The sequence below is a fragment of the Coregonus lavaretus genome (assembly GCF_964263955.1).
Source record: "Coregonus lavaretus genome assembly, chromosome: 17".
NCBI classification, from domain to species: domain Eukaryota; kingdom Metazoa; phylum Chordata; class Actinopteri; order Salmoniformes; family Salmonidae; genus Coregonus; species Coregonus lavaretus.
The window spans coordinates 1667248-1684837 of NC_140004.1; the positions used below are offsets into that span (position 1 = coordinate 1667248).

General features: G+C 43.4%; 1 protein-coding gene across 1 annotated transcript in view; it reads right to left on the reverse strand.

Annotated features, from left to right (window-relative positions):
- The window catches only part of LOC311144278 (phosphatidylinositol 4-kinase alpha-like), a 106628-nt gene extending 89417 nt beyond the window's left edge, over window positions 1-17211 (reverse strand). The window contains exons 1-9 of the mRNA XM_084180291.1: window positions 17090-17211; window positions 4265-4381; window positions 3442-3535; window positions 2829-2917; window positions 2473-2545; window positions 2090-2349; window positions 1864-1930; window positions 1096-1244; window positions 620-685 (exon numbers count right to left, since the gene is read on the reverse strand). Of these exons, the coding sequence (XP_084036417.1) occupies window positions 620-685; window positions 1096-1244; window positions 1864-1930; window positions 2090-2349; window positions 2473-2545; window positions 2829-2917; window positions 3442-3535; window positions 4265-4381; window positions 17090-17188 (1014 nt within the window). The 5' untranslated portion in view covers window positions 17189-17211. The remainder of the gene's footprint in view (window positions 1-619; window positions 686-1095; window positions 1245-1863; window positions 1931-2089; window positions 2350-2472; window positions 2546-2828; window positions 2918-3441; window positions 3536-4264; window positions 4382-17089) is intronic.
- Window positions 17212-17590: the final 379 nt, after the last annotated feature.

The following is a 17590-nucleotide window of genomic DNA, read 5'->3' on the forward strand; positions in this document are numbered from 1 at the left end:
TTTATCCGACATGTTGTGGCTGCGTGAGGCTTGATGCTCATGGAATCAGTAGGCTATTAAACAAACGCTCAAACAGAAGCAGGATCTGTCTTATTTCTGTAGATATATATGGATGATTTATAAAGCCAGGCACATTAGGATATTGACTATAGATTTAATTAAGTTGGGGTTTCCTCTCTCCTCACTTTTCTTAGACAATTAAGGCAATTGCTGTTTTCAAGTCTCCTAACTCCGTTGCATTGTTCTCAACACCAATATGATGGTTAACTTTGCTAGCACATAGCAACATGGTCTAGCAATAGACGCCAATTCAACAGCGTGCTGATGTTCCAGAACCGCGGAGAGCGACCACTATCCAACGTGGGAGAAAGCGCATTTGTTAGTGTTGCACCATTGTTCTTACGTAATATAACCATATATAATTTCAGTAGCACATGTCTTAGTAGACTGTGCCATCCCCACGGCCTCCACAATGGATTAATCCACTCAGACAGGTGTCTTGTACACCATTAATATTTTTCTACTGCTCGACTAAAGAAATCTCGATCGACCAACAGCCTAGTGACCAAAACAATCGACCAGTCGACTAAATGGGGTCAGCCCTAAAACCAATCCCCACCTCAGTGACTTCCACCATTGTGGCGTCCAGTGTTTTCAGGAAGGAGTCAGACAAAAAGCTCTTCACCTGCACATGAAAAAACAACATCCGTTTAGAATGCAGTGCATGTAATAACTGACCAATGGCCATACATGTTTGCTGTAATTTCAATTTTTGGATATTGATTTATTTCAGTGTAATACACCATTTGGTGCCCAGCCTATATGGGTTTACAAGACACTGTACATCAAGTACTTGTGCAAAAAAACTAAATAACATTTTCAAATGTTGATGCAGAATTCATAATCGTAGCACGTACAACTAACACATTGACAACTTATACGGATTAGGTTAATTCATACAAACAATACATTTTTCCTTCTCCCACAGGCTTTGAAGATAAATTGCTGTGCTATATGCTCTTAGTTCTAACCAAGGAGATGTGAATGTGTGAGTGCTACAGCCGACAGTAATAGTCCTGCTGTGTGGTAGTGTACCATGCTGAGGAGCTGTCTGAGCAGATCCACAGGCACCTCCATCTCCCCCTCGCCCTCCCTGATGAAAAGAGGAGACACGGAAAAGCTGGAGCTAACAGTCATGAAGTAGTAGTCTGGGTCCACTGCGCTACCGTCAGGAAGATAGGAACCTGGAGAGGGAGAGATACACTTCTGTCATAATTTTCATTCATCTTAAATGGAGACTCAGCGATGTAAAGTTGCTACAGGTAGCAGGATATTGCAGATGAGGGCGAGCCAAGACGTTGCACTCGCAAAAAAAATCAGCGCAAGTGCACTGGTGCGCTTCCCACTGCTGCAACGTGATAAACGCGGGACAAAAACAGAAGTGAAGTTTAGCCTCGCGGTTCATACTTTGGATTTTTGCGGAAGTCGGCCCGATATTGCCGTTTTACGTTCGTGCATCGCTGACTCTACATTTAAAAATGTTTTCCCCATTTTGTCAGATTTTGTTGTCTCAATCACGCACAACAACTTCATTTTTAGACTGCTTGGCTACGGCTACTGAACTGGGACTATAAAATGGTTAATATCCTGAAAAATGATTATCCCTCATAAATGACCACGCACATGCACGTGCACACTCACACACACAGCTGAAACAATAAGCTGAGGAGAGGCAGAACCAACGCCTAAAACCCTCCACTTAATTTAGAATCATGACAATGTTGACTAACTGTATAAAAACAGACCCATGATCGACGAGGGCAGAAGGGAGGGAACTACTTCATTAAATGCAGCTGGTTTTACCTTCAAAGTAGTGTAGGCCAGGACCTGTAGGGGAGCAGGGGGACTGGCCTGCTGGGTCCGGACTAACCTATAGGACGAGAGATGTTCCATGCCGTCATAACATGAACTGACAAACAGTGCGTGTGTGTGCGTGTGTGTGTCCATCTCCCATAAAACACAAACACCCTAACTCCTTCCACAACCGGACAGTCAACAACAACAAGCCCAGGGTTTACAATAGTCCTACCTGTGAGGTGTCCGTGGCGGTACATGTGCGCCTGTGGATCGTATCCCCCTGACACACGGTGAGCAGGGAGTTGGGCATGATGGAGCGGAAGTCGTTGAAGGACCTCCGCCGTATTCCTTCCGGTTCCTCGCTGACGCGAGGTGTCTGTGGCACCCCTCGAGGGAACAGTTTGGACAGCAGGGCCTCCTCCGTGTTGCTGTAGCGACCAAATGCCCGGATCACACCCAGCAGGCAGGGAAAGATGTACCTGCACAGGTAGACTGGAGAAGAGACACACACACACACACACACACACACACCACATCAGGAAAAACATGCACACAATGTGCTACATGCTATGACTGCAGAGAGAGAGGTGTGTGTGTGTGTGTGTGTGTCGGTACCTTTGTCGTGGTTCTCTGGAGTCTGGCACATCTCCAGAAACCCATGCATTACCTCCATAACAGCCTCCAGAATCTACAGACATGGCAGAGGGGGACTTCTTAGTAAAAAATGCTGTTATCAACAGTTAATAACTAGCACGATGCTGTAATGCTGATATTCACTCCATAGAACAGTGCTATAATGCTGTTATTAACAGTTATTCATTCCCAGCACAGTACTGTAATGTTGTTATTAACTCCTACACAGTGTTATAATTCTGTTAACAGTATTGAACTCCTTGCACTGTGCTATAACGCTGTTATTAACAGTTATTAATTCCTAGCACAGTGCTATAAAGCCTATTGTTACCACAAACCTGGGTTCTGGAGTCTGGGTCTCTCTGGGCCACATCAGCCAGCAGGGTCACCAGACAGAAGCTAAAGTTCTCCGCAATGGGGAGGGCCTCTGAGGGGGAGAGACACAGTACAGTTATCAAACAGCAAATACTGTGACTGCATTTGGGACATTGACTGTGTGCACACTCAGAGCCATATAAAAAGCTGTTGAGGCAACATGGGGAGTTTAGTAAAGTCACACTGCAATGACATTGCAAATGTAGCCTAAAGTATGTCAATGGCAGTAGGCCTATATATATATTACAAAAACAACTAAACGTATTTCAATGTACGGTCCAAATAAATGTAAATATAACTAAACAATACTACAATGACACTGAAAAAATTATTTGTAATAGTATAGTATAAGTATAAAGTCAATAATAAACTAATCAAAAGTAAACAACAGGGCCCATATTCACAAAGCATCTCAGAGTAGGAGTACTGATCTTGGATCAGTTTTGCCTTCTAAATCATAATGAATAAGAGGGGGGACCTGATCCTAGATCAGCACTAATACTCTGAGATGCTTTGTGTGAACAGGACTTTGTTCTTGTAGATGAAAAATGCAATGAGTAAGAAGATTGTCTGAACCCCCTCCTTTCTTTCCCGAGCTCTCCTCGATCCATTGGACCCTTGGCAATCCCCTCAGTAGGGTCAACAAGTAAGGAACAACTGTTTCCTTGTGCTGCAGGGGCAAAACAATACAATACAAACCCTTACCATCACAGTACACACACTTTTAGAGTACACAATTACAGTACACAATACAGTATACACCCTTACCATCACAGTACACACACTAGTACAGTACACACTTACAGTACACACAGTACACACTTGTTCACTCCTCTTAAAGGGACAGTTCACCCCATAATCAAAAAGTGTGTAGGTGCGTGTGTGTGTGCGTGTGTTGGGGGATTGATAGCTTCTCAAAAGGTGTATTTCTGTGGCCTGCCATGCCATGTCTTGTTGTGATGGACTTTAGTAGCTTACACAGCAGCACCAGGTCTAATCACTAGCTCAAACCGATTAGGCCAATTAGCTTACTTTGTTGATCTGTGTGGAGCTGCTGCAGTTCCCTTGCCTGTGACATCTGAATAATGTGATTTGGCTTTATAATAATAATGTCTACCTATGGAGTGGGTGTATGCTGTGACATAGCATGGCCTAGTTTAAGTACTTCCAAAACTCACTATACCTTTCATCCTTTCTCATAGCCTAATCACCGATCTAACAAGATTGGCCAGAATACACACAGCCACTCCAACAAGCAAAGCTGAATACCTACATGCATGCAATTTTGCTACATCTGGGAAAGGAGGAAGGATGCATTGAAACAGGGCCAGGATTCCTGTTGAAACGGTTACAAAGCCAAATAACCTACCTACCTGAAATCAATCAATAAACCACCTACCTGTAAGTCAGACTCCACGAGGAAGACAGCGAGAGCTATGACAGCATCTCTGCGACGCAAGTCAAGGGTGAAGGCACCCCTCACCTCCACAGGGCACATGCATTGCAGCTTCTGGATCTGAGAGAGAGGCCATGGGACTGAGGTCAGGACAGGTGCATGGTAACAGTACAGGGGAACATGCCTAGAAGCCAGACCCACAACTTTCATAAATCTGCTGTCAAACTAGCCCTGGTGTGTAGGTTATTCACTATGAACCAAACAGAACCAAACGGAAGCAAACTGAATGAAACAGGGAGGGACCTAACTGAATTTGTCCAATAGAAACTCGTTTTCGTTGTAAAACTATTTCCATTTGGAGTAATAGTTTTCTGTTGCGAAACGTTTTGCAACAGTTTTCAACTGTTTGCTACGGTCTTCATCTAATGAATACACCCCTTATGTGGTTTGCCTCCATGTTATGGTGCAATTTGAAGGGGAAACATACACAACTCCAATGCTTCCCACAGTAGGCCCTGTGTAGCTCAGTTGGTAGAGCATGGCGTTTGCAACACCAGGGTTGTGGGTTCGATTCCCATGGGGGGCCAGTATGAAAAAATAAATGCCAGGTCGCAGTTGTAAATGAGAACTTGTTCTCAACTGGCTTACCTGGTTAAATAAAAAATTTAAAAAAAATACCCAAACATGCCCATACTGCAACAGTGTCCTGATAAGAATGGTGGGTCATTCCATGTCATTTTAGCAAGCCATGACTCCCACCATCTCAGGTCTTTCTAAAATTGTTTTTATAGTTAGAAACAGATAAGATTAGCATTCCCGCAAAATTATTTTGTTTAAATATACACTGAGTATACCAAACATTAAGAACACCTTCCTAATACTGAGTTGCACCTTTTGCCCTCAAAACAGCCTCAATTCGTCAGGACATGGGCTCTATAAGGTGTCGAAAGCATTCCACAGGGATGCTGGCCCATGTTGACTCCAATGCTTCCCACAGTAGGCCCCGTGTAGCTCAGTTGGTAGAGCATGGCGTTTGCAACACCAGGGTTGTGGGTTCGATTCCCATGGGGGGCCAGTATGAAAAAATAAATAAATAATGTATGCACTCACTAACTGTAAGTCGCTCTGGATAAGAGCGTCTGCTAAATGACAAAAAAAGTAAATAATAATAATACTAAAGTTGTCTGGATGTCCTTTGGGTGGAGAACCATTCTTGATACACACAGGAAACTGTTGAGCATTAAAAACTCAGCAACAATGCAGTTCTTGACACAAACCAGCGTGCCTGGCACCTACTACCATACCCCGTTCAAAGGCAATTAAATATCTTGTCTTGCCCATTCACCCTCTGAATGGCACACATTCACAATCCATGTCTCAATTGTCTCAAGGCTTAAAAATCCTTCTTTAACCTGTCCCCTTCTCTTCGTCTACACTGATTGAACTGGATTTAACAAGTGACATCAATAAGGGATCATAGCTTTTAACTGGATTCACCTGGTCAGTCTGTGTAATGGAAAGAGCAGGTGTTCTTAATGTTTTGTATACCAAATTGGCCATTTCAATTAATAGGACTCATATAATATTTAGGTGCTATATCTCATGCCCATTCTGAATTGGAAATCTTTGATTGTACTTAGGCCTTAGCCTGAAGACCAGACGTTGAATTGCATTGAATTCTACGTCGGGCATAAAAGAGCGTTTGGATCAGAATGTTTCTTCTCACGACCTCTACAAGCCAGAATGTTTTATCGGTTGTCCATGTGGTTGGTCTTTTTGCAGGTAGGAATGTGAGACAATATATTCACGGGATGGAAAAGCAGAAGAATATGTGCGCTCTCGGATAGTAATAATAGTTTATATGGTGCTCTTTCGATCTCTCAGGTTTGTGGCATTCATGAATAAATCATTTAACGTTTACTTTATTCAGATGTTTATATGTTATGTATAAAAGGTATACCCCATTTAGTCGACTGGTCGATTGTTAGGTCGACCGAGATTTCTTTAATCGAGCAGTAGCAAAAATAATATATATAATGTCATGGTGTACAAGACACCTGTCTGAGTGGATTAATCCGTTGTGGAGGCCGTGGGGATGGCACAGTCCATCACTAAGACATGTGCTACTGAAATTGTATATGGTTATATTACGTAAGAACAATGGCGCAACACTAATACAAATAATATTTGCATAATCGCATAATTAACCAGCATATTGGTGTTGAGAACAATGCAGCGGAATTAGGAGACTAGAAAACATCCCTTGCCTTAACTGTCTAAGAAAAGTGAGGAGAGTGGAAAGCCCAACTGAATTAGATCTATAATCAATATCCTAACTGTTAAATGTGCCTGGCTTTATAAATAATGCATATATATCTTAAGAAATAAGACAGATCCTGCTTCTGTTGCCTGAGTGTTTGTTTAATAGCCTACTGATTCCATGAGCATCAAGCCTCACGCAGCCACATGTCAGATAAAGAATTACACAAATTCGTCTGTTTTTAATCTTTGCTATGCTGTAATAAGGTTTTACAAATTTTTCGTTAGAACAGCCTCTCTGGTATTATTTATTTAGTGTTGTTTACACTATTCATCTGCGGAGATAAGGTCCCACAGTTGACATTGCATGTCAGAGCAAAAACCAAGCCATGAGGTCGAAGGAATTGTCCATAGAGCTCAGAGACAGGATTGTGTCAAGGCACAGATCTGGGGAAGGGTACCAAAAAATGTCTGCAGCATTGAAGGTCCCCAAGAACACAGTGGCCTCCATCATTCTTAAATGGAAAAAGTTTGGAACCACCAAGACTCTTCCTAGAGCTGGCCACCCGGCCAAACTGAGCAATCGGGGGAGAAGGGCCTTGGTCAGGGAGGTGACCAAGAACCCGATGGTCACTGACAGAGCTCCAGAGTACCTCTGTGGAGATGGGAGAACCTTCCAGAAGACAACCATCTCTGCAGCACTCCACCAATCAGGCCTTTATTGTAGAGTGGCCTGACGGAAGCAACTCCTCAGTAAAAGGCACGTGACAGCCCACTTGGAGTTTGCCAAAAGGCACCTAAAGACTCTCAGACCATGAGAAACAAGATTCTCTGGTCTGATGAAACCAAGATTGAACTCTTTCACCTGAATGCCAAGCGTCCCGTCTGGAGGAAACCTGGCACCATCCCTACGGTGTAGCATGGTGGTGGGAGCATCATGCTGTGGGGATCTTTTTCAGCGGCAGGGACTGGGAGACTAGTCAGGCTCGAGGGAAGATGAACAGAGCAAAGTACAGAGAGATCCTTGATAAAAACCTGCTCCAGAGTGCTCAGGACATCAGACTGTGGCGAAGGTTCACCTTCCGACAGGACAACCGCCCTAAGCACACAGCCAAGACAACGCAGGAGCGGCTTCGTGACAAGTCTCTGAATGTCCTTGAGTGGCCCAGCCAGAGCTGGGACTTGAGCCCGATCAAACATCTCTGGAGAGACCTGAAAATAGCTGTGCAGCAATACTCCCCATCCAACCTGACAGAGCTTGAGAGGATCTGCAGAGAATGGGAGAAACTCCCCAAATACAGGTGTGCCAAGCTTGTAGCATCATACCCAAGAATACTTGAGGCTGTAATCGCTGTCAAAGGTGCTTCAACAAAGTACTGAGTAAAGGGTCTGAATACTTATGTAAATGTGATATTTCAGTTGTTTATTTTTAATAAATTTGCAAACTGTCTCTAACCAGAATAGAAAGAGGAGTGGGAGGCCCCGGTGCACAACTGAGCAAGAGGACAAATACATTAGAGTGTGTAGTTTGAGAAACGGATGCCTCACAGGTCCTCAACTGGCAGCCTCCCACTCCTCTTTCTATTCTGGTTAGAGCCAGTTTGTGCTGTTCTGTGAAGGGAGTAGTACACAGCGTTGTACGAGATCTTCAGTTTCTTAGCAATTTCTCGCATGGAACAGCCTTAATTTCTCAGAACAAGAATAGACTGACGAGTTTCAGAAGAAAGTTATTTGTTTCTGGCCATTTTGAGCCTGTAATCGAACCCACAATTGCTGATGCTCCAGATACTCAACTAGTCTCAAGAAGGCCAGTTTTATTGCTTCTTTAATCAGCACAACAGTTTTCAGCTGTGCTAACATAATTGCAAAAGGGTTTTCTAATGATCAATTAGCCTTTTAAAATTATAAACTTGGATTAGCAAACACAACGTGCCATTGGAACACAGGACTGATGGTTGCTGATAATGGGCCTCTGTACGCCTATGTAGATATCAATTTTTTAAAAATCAGCCGTTTCCAGCTACAGTAGCATTTACAACATTAACAATGTCTACACTGTATTTCTGATCAATTTGATGTTATTTTAATGGACAAAAAAATTGCTTTTCTTTCGAAAACAAGGACATTTCTAAGTGACCCCAAACTTTTGAACGGTAGCATATATGGAAAAATACACATTTTAAAATAAGAACAGACGACTCTCGGTCGACCAATATTTTTTTTAGTCGGGGAAAGCTCTATTTGCTAATATAAATATCTGACTGCTACTAGGATAGTATTCTGTACAAGACAAGACCAAATGCATGAATAAGACAACAAATATTAATAAAATAAAATACGGAACAGTCAATAAAAAATTTCAATATATCTTTTGTTTTGGATCAAGGTAGCTAGCTGATAGCAAAGGTGTCAGCTAGAGATGACGTGCAGGAGCTTGCATGAATTTGTAGCCTTGCATGATGTCTACTTTGTTGATAATTAGCATATTAGAATCTGAGAGTAAATAGACAAATATATTGATAAAAGTTACCTTGTCCAAGAGAGATTTACACGGTTATCAAAATATCACGAAACACAGCCCTTATTTGAAGTGTTTCTAAAGTCCACAACGGATAAAATGAATGGTGAAAAAACGATTGGAACCATTTCCGTGTTTGACCACTAGGTTTTATGGGTATTAAGACAGTGGGACTCAATAGAGAGAAATAGTAATGGCGTCTTATTTTTTATTTATTTAATTTTTATTTTAGGGGGTAGATCAGCTTTAATATTGCAGATACATTGTAACTTCCATCAATGTAATTGTTTGCATCACTTCCAATCCACCGTATATTTATTTTGCAAATATATACAGTACCAGTCAAAGGTTTGGACACACCTACTCATTCAATGGGTTTTCTTTATTTTTACTATTTATAATAATAATAGTGAAGACATCAAAACTATGAAATAACACATATGGAATCATGTAGTAACCAATAAAGTGTTAAACAAATCAAAACATATTTTATATTTGAGATTCTTCAAATAACCTCCCTTTGCCTTGATGACAGCTTTGCACACTCTTGGTTGTCTGTGTGACTTGTCTGTCCACTGGAACCCTCCCGGTTATAGCCTTCGGGTTCGGGGACCGCGCCTTCCTTGCAAGATCGGGAGACTGTATGTTTCGCTCGGGCAGGCTTGCAGTTCTCCCCTGAAAATGAGCTAAATGTCACGAGGCGCACCATGTTTTATCTCTCACAGGTCACAGCCATCTTGCCTAGACTCGTGTGTTCCATGGTGAACGAGCTATGCAAAGTAGCTAGCTTAACCAGAGGTGACCATTGCAGGACTAAGCATGGTTATAAACACACTGCTGCCAACCAGCACCCCCACGTATATAGCAAGAGATAAGCTATAAACGTGCCTCAGGTTACAGCCAACCCACACGTACAAAGCAAAAAATAAGCTAGAAATGTGTGTGAGGTAGAATGCCCTGCCCCTTCACAGTCAGACAGTTTACATTACAGCCATTCATGTCTCCTCTCCATCATTCAGATTGTCTCACACACTAAGGCTGATACTGTAGGTCTGTAGTAATCTTTACTAATACAGTATTGCGCAGTGATTAATATAGACAGTATATTACACTGTTGCCTTAATTATTTTTACACAAGGAAAAACTACAGCCATTCATGTCTCCTCTCCTTCATTCAGATAGTGTATGAGACAAAGGCTGATACTGTAGGTCCCATTCTATACTATCATACAGTATTGCACAGAGTGTACTATAGACAGTAATATTACACTGTTGGCTTCATTTTCCAGTATTGGGCTGAGTTTATGTTAGCCCAACCATAGTGAGATTACACTGTTGTTGTTTTTCACACAGTTGCTGGGTTGCGATAGTTTTTGTTAGACTATTTTACAGTACAGACAGTAACTATCCTAGTTTCCCTTGGAAACTCACATCTCAGCTCTATTAAACTGAGTGTTTCAGCGTGTAGCTGTGTTTACTATAGTTCTGTTGCGCTACTTCACAGTACAGACAGTAACTATACCTTAATTGGAAACTGACAGCTTTATTACACTACTGTTGTTTTCACAGTGTGTAGCTGGGTACACTACTTACAGTAAGCTTCATACAGTAGGCTACATACAGTAACTATGCTAGTTTCCAGTGACTATCCTAGTTTCACTTTTCCACTCTTACACTGCGGTCTTGCAGAGTGTGTAGCTGGGGTACTTTGTACTTACAGTTAAGACAGTAACTATCCTAGTTTCCCCTGGAAACGCACAATTCAGATCTATTACACTGAGGGTTTCAGTATATAGCTGGGTTTTCTATAGTTTTGTTACATCAGTTTACAGTACTGACAGTAACTATCCTAGTTTCCCTTAGAAACTCACATAACAGCTAGATTACACTGCTGATCTTACGCAGTGTGTAGCTGGGGTTGCCATATTATTTTGTTACACTGCAGGGTATCCACTATCCATCTCTTCTTCCCACAGAGAGAAACTACCATTTCCACAGGCAGCGAACTGCATCTAAGAAGGGTGGCACTCTGCAGTCACCCTGAGGTGCTTGCCGATGTCATTAGCAGCTTCTCACAGGCCCAAAGCTCTGAATACAGTGATGGAAGGCTACGAAATCCAATTCCGATGCTGGCCACCGCTATAGTTCTGGCGCCTCAAATGTCTCAGGTCTTCTAGTGTTGATGCCCTGGTTGACTGAATGTTTCCGAATGAGTTCAGATCATGGAGTGTCAACCTACACCCAAACCCCTCATTCTGGCCAAGGGTTCTGTCTGACAGACAGGTTAACCGGCCATTACAGTTGTCAACACGCGCCCCTCTCCCTGTTGCGGGTGAACTAGGGGCTTCCCCAGTGTGTTGTGCCCGGCTAGGGCAATGAACACATTTCACAAGCGCAGGCAATACGAAAGCTTTATCAGTTTTCGTTAACTATGGTGAGAGAGTTTTGGAACAGGGCCTATACAACCGGACTCTCACATTGCATGGTGGACACTGTTACTGCAGCATTTTGGCTGGCCCGCCGGCCTTTGCCTTTAGCTGTGGTGGCACATTCTACTGGAGGAGTAACTGCCTTACCTGGATGATTGGATAGTCTACCCCATCCAGGGAACAGGCCACAATGGACACAAGGACCCTCTTGAACCAGATTCGAGTTCTGGGCCTCACCCTAAGCGAGGAGAAGAGTCACCTGACCCCTTCACGGAAGGTGATCTACCTCGGGATGTCCATAGACTCGACTCTCATTAGGGCACGTCTCCCTCAGGTGAGGGTGACAAAATCCTACCTCAACTGTTTCCGGCTCAGACGAGCCATATCGGTGTTTGAGTGCCAACAATTACTTGGCCTACTGACGGTGGCTTCACTGTTGGTTCTGCTGGGCATTCTCCATCAGGCCAATCCAGCGATGGTTCAACTCCCACGGCCGGCATCCAAAACAACACAGACACTGTCAACTGTTGGTGATGAGTGCATGTTTGAGGACCCTATCAAAGTGGCTATCCCGCTCCTTCCTGTTAAAGGGGGTGAGTCTGAACAGAGTCCACCGCAAAGAGCTGGTGTGCACTGAAGCCTTTCTGACTTGTTGAGGTGCCGTGTTCAGAGGCAGCTGGCCGCTGGATCACCCCATGGAGTGCTGGAGCTCAGGGTGGTTCACCTAACTCTTCAACAGTTCCAGCCCATTCCTGATCCAATGTCCGCTGCATTGTTCAGGCATCCCCGACGTCCTGAACAATGCAGCGGACATACTATCGAGAGACGGCCCACCAAGGGGGGGGGGGGGGGGGCTAAGAGTCTACACCCTCAGGTGGTGCTATAGCTTTGGGACAGGTTCGGGAGAGCACAAGGGGTCCTGTTTGCATTTCAGGAGAACACTCGATGTCAGACCCTATGGGTCTGGACGCCCTCACTCACGATTGGCCTGCAACACCGCTTTACACTTTCCCACCATTTCCCCTGATCACAGCTACACTAGACAGGGTCATCTTGGTTGGCCACCAGCTGCTCTTGATAGCTCCATGCTGATTAATTGCTGATTAATTGTGGCCATTTGATTAATTGTTGAGCAGTCTTATGGCTTGGGGGTAGAAGCTGTTAAGGAGCCTTTTGGACATAGACTTGGCGCTCCGGTACCGCTTGCCATTCGGTAGCAGAGAGAACAGTCTATAACTTGGATGACTGGAGTCTTTGACAATTTTTTGGGCCTTCCTCTGACACTGCCTAGTATATGTGATTCGTTTCAGGAAACTGGGCGTATGTCGCGGGTCACTATTTCACAGGAGAGCCATTTGAACGTAAACAATTTTTTTTATTAAAATGTGTTTTTTGGCAGAAATGCCTTCTGGAACATGCACATTTTCATGTGCCTTAATAACAAACTTGTATGCCATCTGTAAATACGAATAAAATTGTTAAATTACGAGCCTAGTTGGTTTAGCCACAGAAAAAGACAGCAACCTTCCTGCTAGCCATGATTGGCTGAGATAATGAGTGACCTGGACATGCCGAGAGAGGAGTTCGGATTGGTCTGCCATATAGCACGCTATTTGAGCTGGTCAGTATGTGTAGGTAATCCTGTCTAACGCTGCTTTTTAACAAATATATTGCTTAGTAGAACTGCATAAGTGTTGCTCTCCACTTTCTGGAGGACCGAGTTTTGAAATCAGTGGAATTACAGTATGATAGCTAAGGAGATGGAGAAAACACCTGTCTTCGGATTACATCTTCAAACTAAGGGAAACCATGCATCTGTGACAGGAAGAAGCATCCAACCATGATGTATACGGGTAAAACAGTCTAGCTAAGAAAGTCGTTTTCATTTCAAGTTAAAGTGTACTGTTAGATAGATAGCTAATGTTAGCTGGCAAGTAACCATTTCAATAGAATGTTCATGATATCAATGCGACAACTGTTGATAGACGTAGCTGGTAAATTCGCTCTGGCTATCTACTCCGATTTCAGAGCACTCTCGTCTGAGTGTGCCAGAGCGCAGAATAACTGACGAATTAACGAATGCTCAACACCCGTTGAATATGGCCGGTGTCAGTAAACGTTGGCAAAAAGCGTAATTAAAATTGTTACCAGCAGCACAGTTGCAGTCACCAACGCTCTGGATAACATAAAAACAGCCTAACCAGCTCTGCTAGGGCTAATAAAATGGTCAGTGAGCTGTTCTCTCATTTGTGTCTGGAAGTAGCTAGCAAGCTAGCCAACGTTAGCTTGGGTGCTTGACTGCTGTTGTTAGGGCAGAACGCTCGGATCAACCCTACTCCTCGGCCAGAGCGTCCAGTGTGCGCTCTGAACGCTCAGAGAGCGAAACGCTCTGAATTTACAAACAGACAAATGTGACAACGCTCTGAGTTTATGGACGGGGCTATAGCTTAAGAGGGTGTGAATGATGCTGAATGGGTGTAGACAAAGAAGAGCTCTCCAGTGGGTGTACAAAAACATTCAAAGGCCATTTTCTCAAAAGTGAGATTACAAGTCGATCAACTTTCAAAGCAGAACTACTTTCCCATTGTTCCTCAACTGTAGTGTATGATATACCATTTTCTAGCTATGAGTCTCTACTTTTATCCAATGTAAAAAACATTGGACATGAGCCGGTCGGTCACATATAAGTCCTGGATGGCAGGAAGCTTGGTGACATACTGGGCCATACGCATTACCCTCTGTAGCGCCTTACGGTCGGATAACGAGCAGTTGCCATACCAGGCGGTGATGCAACCGGTCAGGATGCTCTCGATGGTGCAACTTTTTGAGGATCTGGGGACCCATGCCAAATCTTTTTTGCCGCCATCTCGGCATGCCATGACGAAGGCCAAGAGGGACACATGGCTAGCTACCCATTGCTCTCCAAATTTATGAAGGGAGTTCGACGTCTGTGTCCAGCAATGGCCCGCTCGGTGACAAACTGGAACATTGACAGGGTGCTGTCAGCACTTGCTAAATGCACTCTCTCTCTCGATGACTTTGAAGCACCTATCCATGAAGGTGGCATTCCTGTTGGCTACTACCTCCACTAAGAGGGTGAGTGAACTTAATGCCTTTCAGTGAGCACTGAATGTTTTTCAGAATGGGTCCAGACAAGAGGAGTGTTACCCTCCGTCTTAACCCCTCATTCTTGCCGAAGGTCTTGTTTGACAGACATGTGTTCCGGCCCTTAAATTTGTCCGCATATGCTCCTTCCGCGGCTGCGGGTGAGCTGGGTGTTTTTTCCCCCCAAGCGTTCTCTGCCTGGGTCAGGGCCTTGGACACTTACATTGCACAGACACAAGCAATACGACACAGATAGCACTACTGGGTGATCTGAAAAGTCATAGTCAATCGATCAATAATATAATAATACTTTTAGCAAAAATGTTTATTTTCAATTGACAATCTGTAGAAACAATGAGAATAGAAGGGTTCAGAACTTTTGTGAAACATCACAGTTGAAAATTATATGGCAAATAAAAATCCAATATGGATGGTGTTAAGAGATAGATGGGAGGTATTGAATGGAGCTGAAGGATGGGACTAATAACAACAACTAATAACAACAAGATAACTAATGTAAAGCATTCTGTGTCCATAATAAGTATATAGGTTATAGGTTGAGAGCTTTTGTGAAAGAGCACAGTTCGAAAGATATGGCATATAGAAGCAAACCGGACGGACATCATGAAAATGATCGGAGAGGTTGAGGGTAGAGGAAGTTCAGGAGTAAAAACAAACAAAATAGAATTATTGTAAATTTGACTGTGTACATAAAATGTATATAGTATGTATAAGCTGGAAGTAGAGGCCTAAGCGTTGTTGTTCACTAGTTTACTCCAATTAGGGAAGGGGTGGTGGGGGGTTGGAAAGTAATGAAGGGAAATATATATTTTTTAAGGATATGGATATGTATGTATATATATATATATATATATATATATACACACACACACACACACATATACTGTATATGCGAGAGAAAATATATATATATATGGGGGATTGGAAGTGATGCAGACAATTACATTGATGGAAGTTACAATCTTTATGCAATATTAAAGCTGATCTACCCCAAAAAGTAATTTTTTTACTTTAAAAAAATATGACAGTATGATCGGCTATTTGTTTGCTATGGTGAGAGAGTTCTGGGCCAGAGCCTATCGATACAAAGACTCTCACATTGGATTTCGGACACTATTACTACAGCATATCATCTGGCCAGCAGGCCTCTGCCGTCTGCTGTAGTGGCGCATTCTACTAGAGGAGTAGCTACATCGTGGGCACTGCTCCGAGGCGTTCCCCTCAATGACGTTTGCGCCTCGGCAAGTTTGGCATCGTCTAGCACCTTTTTCGAGGTACTATCCAGTCATTGTTGCCCCCACCAATGAGGTCGGAACGGAGGTGCTGGGTGTTGCCTCTGCTTCCCTGAGTGGGGACAGCGGGACATAGCAACTATCAGCTCAGTCCTACGGGACTTTGCTCTCTGTCTGGCCCTTACATAGTTCACCGATTCATCTGGTATTGTGATACCATATTGGAGTGATCCAATATAGTGCTACCTTGCAAAGGTTACGTATGTAACCACGGTTATGTGAGCTATTGGACCACTCCAATCCTCTTCGTCGGTGATCTACAGCGCATCGAAAAGGACACGAGGTGGAAGTAGTGCGGCGGAAGCTATTTAAGGGGGTCAGCCGCAGCACTACCAAGTACACGGGACTAATCTGAAATTCTTACTCGGAATGTATCCTGCCGCGTGGATGGATACCATATTGGAGTGATCCAATAGCTCACATAACCGTGGTTACATATGTAACCTTCGTTCATTGGACAAAGCCTATGTGGAAATGAATGGCGTTTTGGACAAAAGCTGAAAATAAGGTCTGTGGTAAACACAGGCTTAGGAAATCTTACACGTTTTGTTCTGAGAATCTTCATCAACTAATGTCACTGAATTTTAAAGCATTTATGTAATTTTAAAAAAGCACATAAAGGCGTCATAATTCATAAAAGTCATGTTAACTGACTGATATTATCTCATTGAACAAAATGTATAAAATATCCTGAGCTTGTTAACCTCAGACCTTATTTTCGCCGTTTATTCCAAAACCCTATTCTTTCCCAATAGGAATGGCTGAACGAACCAGAAGTAACTCATTTCCGGGTTTTAGGACTACAAGCTGGCAAGCATATGCCCGCTGGCATCAAACGTTAAGGCGGCATCATGTCATACTCTTTTTGTCCAGACAGCATAAGATACATGGGCTACACATACTGAGACAGAGGGGCGCTGATTTCTCCGGTGAAGTACAGTAGATACTGCCAATTGCGAATTGAAGGAGAATTTTGATAACACATATTGGTCACATTTTTTAGTACGCCTGGCTTCCCTTGGCATCCATGAATACACGCCACTAACTTTCTACTACTTTCACGACTACAAAAGTGATTACAGCAGTAGATTCGATTGAGGTAAAACAGGAACCGTGCGAGTCTGCAGACACACCTGTCAAATGTATCACCAATCAAAAAACACCGCCTGTGCGGAAGCAATGGAGTGCATATATCGGCACTCACCTTTTCAACTGGTGCAGGTCTGTGTGTAGCCAGAGACCGGGCTAGAGACAGAACCGTATTGAAGTAAAACCCTCTCGTTCCGCATCCCGTCACCGACATGTTTACCCCACTATGCGAAACAGGGGTGTAATCATTACACCGATTCTGTTACAAAACGTAACCGTACACTCCAAACGGAAACCCCAAAAGATAATTTCTATTGGACAGATTCAGGTAGTCTCTCACCGTTTAGTTCCGTTTGCTTCCGTTTGGTTCTTAAACGGTTTCAATAATGAATACACCCCAAGCAACTCTGGGGAGAAAACAGTGGCAGAGAGACGCAGTACGGCAAGTCAGAGGGCACATCCAGGGCAACAGATCATTTGCAAGTGCTTAAAAAGCGAAGTAGTGCTATCGAGAATCCTTGGAACTTCACCAACCTTAACCCCTACCCTTTTACGTTTCAACTTCAATGGGGGTTATGTACGTCCCAAGGATCCCGGATAGTAAGGACAATAAAAA